The sequence below is a fragment of the Choloepus didactylus genome, chromosome X (assembly GCF_015220235.1).
Source record: "Choloepus didactylus isolate mChoDid1 chromosome X, mChoDid1.pri, whole genome shotgun sequence".
In the NCBI taxonomy this organism is placed as follows: Eukaryota; Metazoa; Chordata; class Mammalia; order Pilosa; family Megalonychidae; genus Choloepus; species Choloepus didactylus.
In genome coordinates, this window is record NC_051334.1 from 14606112 (window position 1) to 14622083 (window position 15972).

General features: G+C 38.3%; 2 protein-coding genes across 3 annotated transcripts in view; both read left to right on the plus strand.

Moving 5' to 3' along the window:
* The window catches only part of LOC119523330 (ralBP1-associated Eps domain-containing protein 2-like), a 237802-nt gene that overhangs the window by 181484 nt on the left and 40346 nt on the right, over positions 1-15972 (plus strand). Inside the window, exons 11-12 of the mRNA XM_037822099.1 lie at positions 3997-4066; positions 7556-7609. Of these exons, the coding sequence (XP_037678027.1) occupies positions 3997-4066; positions 7556-7609 (124 nt within the window). The remainder of the gene's footprint in view (positions 1-3996; positions 4067-7555; positions 7610-15972) is intronic.
* Positions 4751-6123, plus strand: LOC119523239 (AN1-type zinc finger protein 6-like). 2 transcript variants are annotated; one of them, XM_037822022.1, is made up of 2 exons: positions 4751-5453; positions 5499-6123. In XM_037822022.1, the coding sequence occupies exons 1-2, from the start codon at positions 5090-5092 to the stop codon at positions 5759-5761; spliced, it is 627 nt and encodes a 208-aa protein (XP_037677950.1). In that variant the 5' UTR covers positions 4751-5089; the 3' UTR covers positions 5762-6123. The 2 variants fall into 2 exon arrangements, with proteins under 2 accessions (XP_037677950.1, XP_037677948.1); XM_037822020.1 differs by having other exon boundaries at positions 4751-6123.

Below are 15972 nucleotides of genomic sequence, written 5' to 3' on the forward strand. Positions count from 1 at the left end.
GATTTACTAAAAAAAAGTTATAACTTCTCATTATCTCCAGATAAGCATTTTTTCCCAACTTACTGTGGAATTAGATGGTCTTTGCTCTTTCAACAGAGACAAGTAATACTGATTTTTTGTGGAACTTAATTACTGACTCATTTTGCTTTTTACCATGTGGTCATTCATTATCTACCTAAAAGAAAAGAGCAAATATGCCGGTACCCATAAGGTCTGGAAATGTAGATTTTTTTCACACACACACATACACACACAAGCCATACATATACACATACAGATTGATGTTCTTGATAACATTATGTATGTTCACCTTTATGGACATTATATGTGGCTGTTTTTATATACTTTCATATACTTGAATGGGCTCCTGTGAGAGGGGGTAAAAGCTACTTAATTTTTTATTCTTTACCCTGTCCAAACAACAAAGCAAAACCAAAAAACCTCTTTCCCAACTAATTTGTTATTTTGGGAGTGGAGTGCTTTTAGATAATGATGCAGTAAACAGGTAGAATTCAGGGGCAGAGTAATAAAGTTAATTATTGGGTTGGCCATTCAAGAGGTGTAAGTTAGATTTTAATAGCCAATGAATAAATATTTCATGTTCTTCTAAACTATTATTCATTGTTCTACCAGAATTTTTTTTTTAAATAACATCTACTAGTCTTTTATCTATCATGAATGCATGGAATTTAAGTAGATTTTGGTACCAGCCCTGTGAGTGATGACTACAGCAGAGGTGTTGGTGTTGTGAACAGAGCTTTGGCTGATTCATGTCTCAGGGCATGAGAAGTTGCTTAGCAGTACACCTTTTTCTAATGACAACAGACCTGTACTTATTTCCTTTTAGGATTACAAAGTATAATTCCAGGTATACGCCTCTTTAGCAGTGTTTCTTAGACTACTGGATTTCTTTCTTTTTTCTTTTCTTTTAACACCTTTATTGAGATATAATTCACATACCATAAAGTTTACCTATTTAAAGTGTATAATACAGTGGTTTTTAATATATCTACAGACCTATGCAACCGTCACCACAGTCTAATTTTAGAACATTTTCATTACCCCAAAAAGAAACCCCATTCTGCATTCTCCCCTTGTCCCAACCCTTGGTAACCACTGATCTATTTTCTGTCTCTATGGATTTGCCTATTCTGGACATTTCGTATAAATGGAATCATACAATATATGGTCTTTTTTGTGACTGGCTTCTTTCACTTAGTATAATGTTTTTAAGGTTCATTCATGTTGTAGGGTAGGTAAATCGGTGCTTCATTTCTGTTTATTGCCATATAATGTTCTTTTGTATGGGCATATCACATTTTGTTTATCCACTGATCAGTTGATGGACATTTGGATTGTTTCCACCTTTTAGCTGTTGTATATTATGCTGCTATGAACATTCGGATACAAGTTTTTGTGTGGACATATGTTTTCAGTTCTCTTGGATATATACCTAGGCGTGGAATCATTGGGTCCTATTGTAACTCTATCTTTACCCTTTTTGGGAACTGCCAGATGGTTTTTCAAAGCAGCCGCACCATTTTACATTCCCTCAGCAGTATATGAGGTTCACCTGCGCTTGTTATTGTGTCTTTTTGATTATAACCATTCTTGTGGGTGTGAAGTGGCATTTTATTGTGGTTTTGATTTTCATTTCGCTGATGACTGATGATGTTGAGCATATTTTCATAAGCTTATTAGCCGTATTTATATGTCTTCTCTCAAGAATTCCCTATTCAAATCCTTTGTCCATGTTTTAATTGGGTTGTTTATTATTGAGTTGTACGAGTTCTTTGAATATTCTGGATCCAAGTGCCTTATTAGATGAATGATTTTCTATCTTTTGGTGAGGTTTCTTTTCCCTTTTTTGATAGTGTCCTTTGAAACACAAACATTTTTTATTTTGATGAAGTTCAGTTTTTCTGTTTTTGTTTTATTGCTTGTGCTTTTGGTGTCATGTAGAAGAAACTGTTGCCTAATCCACGGTTACAAAGATTTACTTTTGTGTTTTCTTCTAAGAGTTTTATAGTTTTAGGTCTTACATTTAGGTCTCTGATCCATTTTGAGTTAATTTTTGTGTATAGTATGCGGTATGGGAACAACTTTATTATCTTGCATGTGGATATCAGTTATCCTAGCACTTTTTATTGAAAAGACCATTCTTTCCTCATTGAGTTGTCTTGACACTCTTGTGGAAAATCAATTGAGTGTAAATATAAGGGTTTATTTCTGGACTCTTATTGCTCTTTCATTGACATCTATGTCTATCATGCTAATACCACACTGTCTTGATTACTGTAACTTTGTGGTAAGTTTTGAAATCGGTAAGTGTGTGTCTTTCAACTTTGTTATTATTTCTCAAAATTATTTTGACTATTCTGGGTTCCTTTCATTTTCATATGAAATTTAGGATCAGCTTGTCAAATTCTGCAAGAAAGTGCCATCTTAACAATATTGTCTTCTGTTCCATGAACGTGGGATATCCTTCCATTTTTTAGATCTTTAATTTCTTTCAGTGATGTATAATGTATTTTAATCTACACTCTCTTCCCTTATTTTCTTCATTTAAATGATCTGGTTTATACTGGGTGGGAGAAGAAAAATGAAGGAAATGCACTGTTAGATATGTTTTCTGTTCTATTGGAGATAGAAAATTATATCTGGAGGTTTTGTTGTAATGCCAATAATTACCTGACTAGGGGTTGGGTAAGTCCTAGATCAGGTTACCACCAGGTAGTTCAATAACTGCATCTTTTGTATCAGTTCAGCAACAGAAGTATTGCTTATCTTGTTGGGGTTGTTGGTTTCTGAGAGGTAGACAGTTGACCTTTTAGAGTACCAGGCAGCAAGCAATTTACTTCTTTTTTTCTAAGTTAATTTTTTTAGAGCAGTTATAGGTTTATAAAAAAGTACAGTACCCTACTCTGCTTCTTTTAAATTTTTAATTTAAATTAAATTTAGTTTTTTGAATATGCTTAATATATAAAGACTATCAAAAAGGCATATTCTGCAAATCCTCCTCCCATCCCTGTCCCCCATCTACCCAGACACTCCTCCATTCTTGTATATATGCTTCTAGGGTTTGGTTACATATATAAAGAGTAAATACGTTAATTAGCAGCATTGACATATATATCTGAATGTGGTCAAAACGGGAAATGTTAGGTTGCATATAAGTTACTAGAATAAAAATTAAAAACAAAACTCATGGAACTGAATAACACAAACCATGAACCCTAAATTAAACCATAGACTGTAGATAATAGTACAGTTACAAAAATGTGCTTGCATCAATTGTAACAAATGTACCGCGCCAATGCAAGGTGTTATGGGAATCCTTAAAAAAAAAGTAAATATGAGTATAATTTTCTTTAATTTAATCTTATCAGAGGTCTTAGAGTATGTGCTCATTGAGATTTTATAAGAAATAAATTGGTGGTAAGTAATTTAAAATGGAATTTAAAAATAATTAATAATTTATCAATTGGGTATTCATCTTATTAGTGTATGTAAAGAATTCCCTCACAAATTTGGAGAAAATTTTGATCTGCTCTTCAATAAAATTATTTTATTCCACAACAAGGACTACATTTTAATCAGATTTGGACCCTCCCTGCATAACAGATCCTGGCAAAAAAAATCCACATTATGGGCCCATTTGTCAGACAAAGTATGTGAAGTCCAGGTTTGTTCTTGGTTGAATGGGCAAATGCTATGCAGTTCTCTGGCTGAATCCCAAACCAGATTCTAAGTTTAATACATGGTCTATACACGTCTCAATCTGAATTACTCATGTTTTCCTCTGTGCATGCCAGTTTTTAAATGCAAATTAACCTATATCTCACTAGGAACTTAAAAATAAAATAGTATAAAATGTCAATGTTTGCTGAAAACAGAAATATTGAGAAGAAATGTAACTTTTACATTTTCATCATATGTGCATATCGTTTAATTTCCATTCCAACCAGTATAATTTGTTTACTTTTCTTTTCCAAGAAGGCATCTGTTAAAGACATGGCTGACTTTCCTGTACCTATCCAAGATATGTCTATTGATGACAAACAAGGTATGAAAAAAATGAGTATTCTTCCTTTAAGGACATTCTACCTGTTTGACCTCATCCAATTCTTTTGTAATGGCTGGCTGCTAGGGCATATGATGACAGTTCTCTATATTGAACACATTTGGATAGATGAAGTGGTTCAAATTGTTCAAAAAATAAAAACTATAGTTCATAAAATGGTAACAAGAACTTGAGGGTCCAGAGCCCCTCCTCTCATGGGCCCCTTATTCACTCCTGACCCGCAGCCACCTCTGACAGCTTGCATTGGAATCTGCTCAGACTAAGTAGGGAATGACTGGAACCTGAAAGAATTTAGAACTTAACATGTTGTGTTGGCAGATATGATCCTAGAACATAAATATAAATGCATATTTGTATATAGGGCTAATCCGCGAGGAAGTTCTATTCTGGCCAGGGTTTCTGTCCTGGGGTTTTTATTTGTTTCTGTGACTTTGACAGTGTGGGGATGTGACATGGAGCCCACCAACAATTTGCCTATCTTATTGGGTAGGTGAGAAGCAGTTCAACCCAGTTTCCATGTCATAGCTACCATCAGTCACAGAGATGAGTTGGCCTAGTAATATCTGGAAAGCCCTCCATACTTCTTTATAATGCTTTATAATCTACCAGTTCCTTCCTCATATATTGTCTCATTCAGTCCTCACAAAACTGAATGGAGGTTGGTATGTTTTGACACATAAAATTCAAAGATGAATAAACAGCGGACGGAGGCGCTGGCGGCGGCGGGGCCGGAGCAAGCAGAGGTTTGGCGGCCTCACCTGTCCCCATTCACCAGCGGCGACTGGCGGTGGTGGGCAGTGCATCAGGTGGAGAGAACCGCTGCCAGGAATGAATCTGAAGTCTGCTGCAGTAAAACACTGAAGGCTTTAAAATGTTTTCTTGCATAAAACTCAAACTTAAAGTAGCTGCTTAATGAGGATAGGGAAGGCAGGAAGCTAATGTCTGTCTCAAGATACAGGACAGCTGTTTGCTCGTCAACCTCAACTGTGTGTGAAACAGAGGAACATGGCTCAAGAAACTAATCACAGCCAAGTGCCTATGCTTTGTTCCACTGGCTGCGGATTTTATGGAAACCCTCGTACAAATGGCATGTGTTCAGTATGCTATAAAGAACGTCTTCAAAGACAGAATAGTAGTAATGGTAGAATAAGTCCCCCTGCAACTTCTGTCAGTAGTCTGTCTGAATCTTTACCAGTTCAGTGCACAGATGGCAGTGTCCCAGAAGTTCAGTCAACGTTAGACTCTACGTCTTCATCTATGCAGCCAAGCCCTGTATCAAATCAGTCACTTTTATCAGAATCTGTAGCATCTTCCCAAGTGGACAGTACATCTGTGGACAAAGCAGTACCTGAAACAGAAGATCTGCAAGGACCCAGAGCAGAGGGCCTTGTTCCTCTTGAATGTGATCCTCCATCTTCAGTATCAGATACGGCACATCAGCCATCAGAAGAGCAAAGCAAGTCTCTTGAAAAACCAAAACAAAAGAAGAATCGCTGTTTCGTGTGCAGGAAGAAAGTGGGACTTACTGGGTTTGAATGCCGGTGTGGAAATGTTTACTGTGGTGTACACCGTTACTCAGATGTACACAATTGCTCTTACAATTACAAAGCTGATGCTGCTGAGAAAATCAGAAAAGAAAATCCAGTAGTTGTTGGCGAAAAGATCCAGAAGATTTGAACTCCTGCTGGAATACAAAATCCTTTGACCATCTGCAAACTAAAAATTGACTTGAGCTTTTTTTTCCTAGTCATTGGGAATGTAGAGCAATGTATCTTGCATAGACCTTTTAATCATGCATGTCATCAAAAGAATAGATTTTTGTTTTTGTTTTGAAAATGACTCTGAACATTTATTTCCATTGCAGTTTCTGTGGCTGAAAAGACTTAAGTAAACTTTACAAGTATTATCCTTTTAAGATCATTTTAATTTTAGTTGAGTGCAGAGGGCTTTTTATAACAAACATGGAGAAATTTTGGAGGGCTGTGATTTTTCCAGTATTAAACATGCATGCGTTAATCTTGCTGTTTATTTTCTCAATGTGTATGTATATATAGCTTTTCTCTGCAGCACGATTTCTCTTTTGATAATGCCCCTTAGGGCACAACTAGTTATCAGTAACTGAATGTATCTTAATCATTATGGCTGCTTCTGTTTTTTTTCATTAACAAAGGTTATACATATGTTAGCATATAGTTTCTTCGCACCCACTATTTATGTCTGAATCATTTGTCACAGAGTGTGTGCTGATGAGATTCTTTTTTGTTTTTTAGAAAGCTTTTTATTAAGAGTCAGAACAAATTTTAAGGTACAAAATACATCAATTTTTTTCAAACAAAATCCTTCAAATAGTTGCGTCCTAGACTTAAAGCAAATTCTTCCAAATTATACAGTAATTTAATCTTTTTAAATAAGAAAATACAACTTCTTAAACTCCTAAATTTTGCCCCAAATTGATGAGATTCTAAGTTTGTATGGTTTAAAAATTTTTTGAGCGAGGGAAGGAAAAGCTGTATGCATTTCATTGCTGACTGCAGATTTCTTTCAGATTACGTTCATTGGTCTGTGTGTATACAATTTGAAGAATGATCTGAAGTAATTGTGCTGTATTTATGTTTATCCACAAGTCTTTGATTAAATAAAAGGAAACCAGAGCACTAAAAAAAAAAAAAAATTCAAAGATGAGTAAACTGAAGTTCAGATAGTATGAATCATTTGCCTATTCAGTAAGAAAAAGAACTGTGACAAGAACCAAGATTTTCTAATTCTGAAGCCAGTATTCCTTCTATTGTCTGATATTGATTCCCTGTGCATTAGTGGGAGAGACTTATATGAAGAGACTAAAAATCAGTGAAGCGATTTCAGCTTTTATTATTGAGACCTGCCATTAATTCAGCTTTGTGTTGGGAATAAACATGAAAAATGAGTTTTCCATTTAAGAAACAATAATTGCACACTCTCTACTAAAGTATACTTGTTTAGGAGGAGCCAGCAGAACTGGACATTGCCAACATTGTTGTGTACTATGATCACTCTCTTAACTGGTGGCTCTTAGCCTTGACTGCTCATTGGAATAAACTGGCAAGCTCTAAAAATACTGAAGCCGGGTCCCACCTGCACAGATTTTGATATATTGGTCTGGGTGTCGGGAATGAAAGAGGGGGGCATTCCTGATGCTTCCTGGTAGTACTCCTCCAAGCCACTAGAGGCACTCTCTCTGGAAAGTTGAAAATTCAGCTTCGTTCTCTGTAGGAGAATTTATTTCCATACTTCAGGAGGTCTGTATTGTTTTAGCAAATGCTATAGCAACTTGTAGAGGTTTGTAAGACCTGTTTTCATAAGTGACAACTGGGGATTTTATGTTTTAATGTAATGTGCCTCAGGAAGAAAATTTTATAGTTTTTTTTTCCTTTTCTTTTCTTCTCTGTTCTCTCTCTCGTCCCTTAAAAACCAAACCAAACAAAACACTGCTAGCTTTGAAAAGCACTTTGGATGAAGCCTTACCGACGGATGTGTCTGAGGATCCAGGTAGGAGAAAACCATTTTAATCTACTTTTTATGTTATTATTTCTAATTTACAGAACAGAAGTTTCAGCGAGTAGATTGTCACATCTGTGATAGTATTATGTTTCTCCTTAAATATTTCTCTTGTGTTTTATTAGAAGGAAACGTTTTGGGTTTTTACACTTTTTAAATTCCCAATTTAAATTCCCAATTTAGGTTTCACTGAAAGGATAACTCACTTTGAATTTAGGGGTTCCTGGCTCTCAGTGTAAAACAGAGAAGGCGTTTTTTCTATGTAGAGTAAGGAGCTGGTAGGGTAGAACAGACTTGATATTTGCCATTTCCACACTTCAAATATTTTCATTATACTTCAGTACCAGGAAGGCATATATGTGTGCTTATACGTGTAGTGGATTCATTGTAGCTTATTCCCAGGAGAAAACAAAAGTTGTGTCTCTCCAGTTTCTGTGCCTGGGGAACCAGCAGCAAATGGCTGGGATCACAGCCCTTTCTTGATGGAGTCATCGTTGAATCAAGATAGAGCCTAGTTAGAAAATAAACTAGCTAGGGAAGATGTTACTATTTTGAGCTCTGGATATGAGGATATAAAAGAAGTTGCTGCTGTCTCATTTACTGTTATCTCTCTTAACAGATTTCATGAGTAACCCATGTTTGCTTTGATTAGGTAGCTGTCATCCCAGGCTTATTTAAAGTTTAAAGTTGGAGCAGAGGAATCAATGTGACGTTGAGGCTTAGGTTGTGGTACAATATTTCCCAAATACTAAGTTCATTCAAGGTTTAAAAGAGGTGGGGGGTTGGAGAAAGAGAGAGAATTATGTGGATGAGTGAGAATATGTGACTAATTTCAGTGATAGGACCTGAGAATCTGTATTTTTAGGAAGCTCCCAATGTGATACTAATGTGTTAGCCTGTTTAGGGAACTGCTAACTTTATAAGGTGATGTTGAGAAAGAGAAAAATGTGGTGGAAATTCCCAAGCCCAGTTTGGGCTTTTGAAACTTTGGTTCATTCATCTTAGTGGGAGATGCTCTATTTGTGTACACCAAAGGCCTGAGGTCAGTTCTGGCCAGCTCCAGTTTCTGGAGCTAAACTGGATATATCCCAGGTGGTGTAAACTTCATGTTACGGTATTAGTGGAAGCTATTTAAATTTGAAGAGTTAAATTGGTGCTTCTCCAAGAACCTTTGAGGCTTAATAGCCTTTCCTGTTCTTCCCATAGATTTTAGCATGAGCATCAAGTGTTTTAGTGTTTTCTGAGACATGAGCTTTAGATTAGATAACCTCCTCTTTCTTTTTCTTTCTTTCTTTTTTGTTTTTTTTTTTGGTTTGGTAACTTAGGGTTTTTTTTAACTTTTTATTTTGAAGTACTTTCAAACTTATAGATCCATTTTTAACATTTCTTCACTGAATAGGACTTGGCACCTTCAGATAAATCCTTACAGGCGTGACACAGTGTGTGATGTGTAACTGAATTTGTTTCACATTACTTCCGGGAGCTTGCTATGTGTTTTCTGACTTGTTCTTCCCACTACTGCCCCTTTCTGGAGTAGATACAAGGGAATCCCTCATCTGGAAATGTGTTTAATACCCATTTGCCTGTAAATGCCTGGATTCCCAGAGGGACACACTGGAGTTTCAAGGTGGTGATTTATGCTTCTGGATGGTATCCATGCTGTGTGGACAGTTCACCTCAGTTGGGTTGTGTGTTGCCTTTTGGAAGGTTAATCTTTAGACTTGTCATCTGATCCCATTTCTGTTTCCTGGAAAGATGACATGCCTTGAGTGTTCCAGGCAGTTTTCATTCTTCTACCCTCTACCCAGCCAAATGAGAAGCCATGCTACATAAGTTGGCTTTTGCTGAATTCACAACACAATGTGTCCTTGCCATTTTTGCAGATATTCACATGTACCAAATACTCAATACTCAATAGGATTTTCAGGGGGTTGGAGGGTGATGGAAGAGTTAGCTCGAACAGTGTTCTCCAGCTTTTCTAGTCTGAAACCTTTGGAGACTTATAATACCTGCCTGGAATAGGCAGGTGGAAAGAGAAGCATCTCCCTGCTCTGCTCCTTTCATAGTTGTTGTCATTGTTGTTGGTGGTGGTGGTGATGTGAATGATGAGGATGATGATGTGTTGGGTGATCAATGGGGTGGTACTATATTATTAGAGAATGGGTATATTCCTTGTTAGATATTTTCCCCTATGACCTCATCCTTTTAATTGCTGAAAATGTTTGTATTATTGGAGTCTAATAGATAGTTTTAACTAATATTACATTCCAACCTAATTCTACAGAGAACACTGCAGTGATCTTTTTCTTGATGTCTCCAGGTCATACCACAGTGTATTAGGCCTGTTCATTCTCACACTGTATGTATTAGTTAGGGTTCTCTAGGGAGATAGAATCAATGAGAGCTGTAACAAACTGTCAACTCCAAGGAAGATGTCCGATGAACTCCTCGGGAAACGAACCGACAACTTCAACGAACTCCTGGGGAAACGAACCGACAACTTCGACGAACTCCTCAGGAAACGAACCGGGAACTTCGACGAACTCCTCAGGAAATGAACTGGGATTTTCGACGAACGTGCTCGATGAACTCCTCAGGAAACTTTGACGAGCTCCCCAGGAAATGCTTCACTGGGCAGCCGAAGAAGTGAAGGTTCTCTAACCGTCCGGCTTATGAGCCTTCAACTGATCACCCGGACCAAATCCAGCCAATTGCATTCTCTCATTGTGGAAGTCACGCCCCCCCTTGATGAGTCATCAGTCAGCTGCAGTCAATTGACTGATGATCCAACAAACCGGCTGATCACCCAGACCAAATCCAGCCAATTGCATTCTCTCATTGTGGAAGGCATGCCCCTTGATGAGTCATCAGTCAGCCGCAGTCAATTGACTGATGATCCAACAAACCAGCCCGTTGGTTTATTAACCAGCCTCAAATATCCTTACAGCAATTGTCAGGCCAGTGCCCGCTTGACCAGACAGCTGGGTCACCTAGCCAAGTTGACACATGAACCCAACCATCACACTGTAGTCTTCAGACTGCTGTTGGTGATTCTCGTGGCTGCCCTTTGCCAGCTATCACCCCCTGGTCTTGTGGGGTAGACCAGTTTTCTCCTTCCTTACCTGCTCTCACCTGCACTTCCTTAGATGTTCTAGAAGGAACTAGATTTAGAAACCAGATTTCTAAGATTGAAAAATCAGGAGTCTTTATTTATGCCTTCTACAAAAGTAATATTTTGCAATTCTAAAACAAATTTAGTTTTCAAAGTACCTTCACCTCCTTAGCTCTCTCTGTTAGATAGGGGTTTCATTTTTATTATATTTATGTTGAAAGGGAAGAAACTGAGGTTCAGAGAGGTAACGGCTAGTTAGTGTCATGGCCTAGAGGAGAGCCTCAGCCTCAGGACTCCTGGCCTGGTCTCTGGTCCAGCCTCTCCACTGCACATGCACCCCCTCTCCCCGTTGATCCCTCTGTCTATCTCTCACCAACAGAGTTCACCCCTTCTCCCACGCCCAGCTCTACCCCAGCAAAAAAAAAAAGATAATGGCAGTTGACAAAGGAGCCTAACCGTCACCATACTGTAGTGTGGAGAACAGTATTTCAATATGGCTGGGAACTCTCCTAACCACGAACTCCTTAAAAGCAGTGGGGCCTGAGGGAGAAGAGACCGTGGGCAGCCTGCTCACAGGGCTTTCACCAACTCTGCGGTGAGTCCAGTCACACTGCTCACCCGGCCCCAAGGTGGCCTCCGTGGCTGGGAGGAGACTCTCCCCTTTGGCCCCCTTCCTTAGCTGCCTGGGCTTTTTAGGGGGGAGGCATTTGTCTTTCCACATCCAGGTGTGTATGTGCATGGTAATGGCAAGAGGGGCCTTAAACTCCTCAGGTTTCCATGCCTTGAGAACGGTGGCAGTATTTCAGTGGTTTGAACTCGAGAGGATTGTGTGTTCTCGTTACAACAAGCCAAAATGCTTAGGTTGGGAGAAATGCATCTCTTATGCAGCTGACCATCTCTGTGGGAATATATATTGGTAGTTTGCTTTGTGCTTTGTTAGCATTTCTGAAGGTTTTCGGTTCTCTTTTCTGCCCTGCTTATCTAACCCAAGGATTTTTTTTTTTTTTTTTTTTTTTTTACTTTCGATTGTTTACAGTACCATTACATAGTGGTACATTCATCACCCAAATCAATCCCTGACACCTTCATTAGCACACACACAAAAATAACAAGAATAATAATTAGAGTGAAAAAGAGCAATTGCAGTAAAAAAGAACACTGGGTACCTTTGTCTGTTTGTTTCCTTCCCCTATTTTTCTACACATCCATCCATAAACTAGACAAAGTGGAGTGTGGTCCTTATGGCTTTCCCAATCCCATTGTCACCCCTCATAAGCTACATTTTTATACAACTGTCTTCAAGATTCATGGGTTCTGGGTTGTAGTTTGATAGTTTCAGGTATCCACCACCAGCTACCCCAATTCTTTTTTTTTTTTTTTTTTTTTAATCATCATTTTATTGAGATATATTCACATACCACGCAGTCATACAAAACAAATCGTACTTTCGATTGTTTAAAGTACCATTACATAGTTGTACATTCATCACCTAAATCAATCCCTGACACCTTCATTAGCACACACACAAAAATAACAAGAATAATAATTAGAGTGAAAAAGAGCAATTGAAGTAAAAAAGAACACTGGGTACCTTTGTCTGTTTGTTTCCTTCCCCTACTTTTCTACACATCCATCCATAAACTAGACAAAGTGGTGTTTGGTCCTTATGGCTTTCCCAATCCCATTGTCACCCCTCATAAGCTACATTTTTATACAACTGTCTTCGAGATTCATGGGTTCTGGGTTGTAGTTTGATAGTTTCAGGTATCCACCACCAGCTACCCCAATTCTTTAGAACCTAAAAAGGGTTGTCTAAAGTGTGCATAATAGTGCCCACCAGAGTGACCTCTCGGCTCCTTTTGGAATCTCTCTGCCACTGAAGCTTACTTCATTTCCTTTCACATCCCCCTTTTGGTCAAGAAGATGTTCTCTGTCCCACGGTGCCAGGTCTACATTCCTCCCTGGGAGTCATATTCCACGTTGCCAGGGAGATTCACTCCCCTGGGTGTCTGATCCCACGTAGGGGGGAGGGCAGTGATTTCACCTTTCAAGTTGGCTTAGCTAGAGAGACAGGGCCACATCTGAGCAACAAAGAGGCATTCGGGAGGAGGCTCTTAGGCACAACCATAGGGAGGCCTAGCCTCTCCTTTGCAGCAACCGTCTTCCCAAGGGTAAAACCTGTGGCAGAGGGCTCAACCCATCAAACCACCAGTCCCCTATGTCTGTGGTCATGTTAGCAACCATGGAGGTGGGGCAGGCGAACACCCCTGCATTCTCCACAGGCTCCCCAAGGGGGCACTACATCTTTTTTTTTCCTTGTTTTTTTTTTTTTTTTTAACTTTCCCTTCTTTTTTAAATCAACTGTATGAAAAAAAAGTTAAAAAGAAAACAAACATACAATAAAAGAACATTTCAAAGAGACCATAACAAGGGAGTAAGAAAAAGACAACTAACCTAAGATAACTGCTTAACTTCCAACATGTTCCTACTTTACCCCAAGAAAGTTACCTAATATAGCAACATTTCTGTGAACTTGTTCCTACTATATCCATCAGAAATTAACAGACCATAGTCATTCCTGGGCATCCCCAGAACGTTAAATAGCTTATCTGTTCTTCTTGGATTATTGTTCCCCCTTCCTTAATTGCTCTCTATTGCTAGTTCCCCTACATTCTACATTATAAGCCATTTGTTTTACATTTTTCAAAGTTCACATTAGTGGTAGCATATAATATTTCTCTTTTTGTGCCTGGCTTATTTCGCTCAGCATTATGTCTTCAAGGTTCATCCATGTTGTCATATGTTTCACGAGATCATTCCTTCTTACTGCCGCGTAGTATTCCATCGTGTGTATATACCACATTTTATTTATCCACTCATCTGTTGAAGGACATTTGGGTTGTTTCCATCTCTTGGCAATTGTGAATAATGCTGCTATGAACATTGGCGTGCAGATATCTGTTCTTGTCACTGCTTTCCGATCTTCCGGGTATATACCGAGAAGTGCAATCGCTGGATCGAATGGTAACTCTATATCTAGTTTTCTAAGGAACTGCCAGACTGACTTCCAGAGTGGCTGAACCATTATACAGTCCCACCAACAATGAATAAGAGTTCCAATTTCTCCACATCCCCTCCAGCATTTGTAGTTTCCTGTTTGTTTAATGGCAGCCATTCTAACCGGTGTTAGATGGTATCTCATTGTGGTCTTAATTTGCATCTCTGTAATAGCTAGTGAAGCTGAACATTTTTTCATGTGTTTCTTGGCCATTTGTATTTCCTCTTCAGAGAACTGTCTTTTCATATCTTTTGCCCATTTTATAATTGGGCCGACTGTACTATTATCATTGAGTTGTAGGATTTCTTTATATATGCAAGATATCAGTCTTTTGTCAGATACATGGTTTCCAAAAATTTTTTCCCATTGAGTTGGCTGCCTCTTTACCTTTTTGAGAAATTCCTTTGAGGTGCAGAAACTTCTAAGCTTGAGGAGTTCCCATTTATCTATTTTTTCTTTTGTTGCTTGTGCTTTGGGTGTAAAGTCTAGGAAGTGGCCGCCTAATACAAGGTCTTGAAGATGTTTTCCTACATTATCTTCTAGGAGTTTTATGGTACTTTCTTTTATATTGAGATCTTTGGTCCATTTTGAGTTAATTTTTGTGTAGGGGGTGAGGTAGGGGTCCTCTTTCATTCTTTTGGATATGGATATCCAACTCTCCCAGCCCCATTTGTTGAAAAGACCATTATGGCTCAGTTCGGTGACTTTGGGGGCCTTATCAAAGATCAGTCGGCCATAGATCTGAGGGTCTGTCTCCGAATTCTCAGTTCGATTCCATTGATCTATATGTCTATCTTTGTGCCAGTACCATGCTGTTTTGGCAACTGTGGCTTTATAATAAGCTTCAAAGTCAGGCAGTGTAAGTCCTCCCACTTCGTTTTTCTTTTTTAGAGTGTCTTTAGCAATTCGAGGCATCTTCCCTTTCCAAATAAATTTGATAACTAGCTTTTCCAAGTCTGCAAAGTAGGTTGTTGGAATTTTGATTGAGATTGCATTGAATCTGTAGATGAGTTTGGGTAGAATTGACATCTTAATGACATTTAGTCTTCCTATCCATGAACATGGAATATTTTTCCATCTTTTAAGGTCCCCTTCTATTTCTTTTAGTAGAGTTATGTAGTTTTCTTTGTATAGGTCTTTTACATCTTTGGTTAAGTTGATTCCTAGGTACTTGATTTTTTTAGTTGCTATTGAAAATGGTATCTTTTTCTTGAGTGTCTCTTCAGTTTGTTCATTTCTAGCATATAGAAACATTACTGACTTATGTGCATTAACCTTGTATCCCGCTACTTTGCTAAATTTGTTTATTAGCTCTAGTAGCTGTATCGTCGATTTCTCAGGGTTTTCTAGATATAAGATCATATCCTCTGCAAACAATGACAGTTTTACCTCTTCTTTTCCAATTTGGATGCCTTTTATTTCTTTGTCTTGCCGGATTGCCCTGGCTAGCACTTCCAGCACAATGTTGAATAACAGTGGTGACAGCGGGCATCCTTGTCTTGTTCCTGATCTTAGAGGGAAGGCTTTCAGTCTCTCACCATTGAGTACTATGCTGGCTGTGGGTTTTTCATATATGCTCTTTATCATGTTGAGGAAGTTTCCTTCAATTCCTACCTTTTGAAGTGTTTTTATCAAAAAGGGATGTTGGATTTTGTCAAATGCTTTTTCAGCATCTATTGAGATGATCAATTGATTTTTCCCTTTTGACTTGTTAATGTGTTGTAATACATTGATTGATTTTCTTATGTTGAACCATCCTTGCATGCCTGGAATGAACCCCACTTGGTCATGGTGTATGATTTTTTTAATGTGTCTTTGGATTCGATTTGCAAGTATTTTGTTGAGGATTTTTGCATCTATATTCATTAGGGAGATTGGCCGGTAGTTTTCCTTTTTTGTAGCATGTTTGCCTGGTTTTGGTATTAGATTGATGTTAGCTTCATAAAATGAGTTAGGTAGTGTTCCATTTTCTTCAATGTTTTGAAAGAGCTTGAGTAAGATTGGTGTCAGTTCTTTCTGGAAAGTTTGGTAGAATTCCCCTGTGAAGCCATCTGGCCCTGGGCATTTATTTGTGGGAAGATTTTTGATGACTGATTGGATCTCTTTGCTTGTGATGGGTTGGTTGAGGTCTTCTATTTCTTCTCTGGTCAGTCTAGGTTGTTCATATGTTTCCAGGAAATTGTC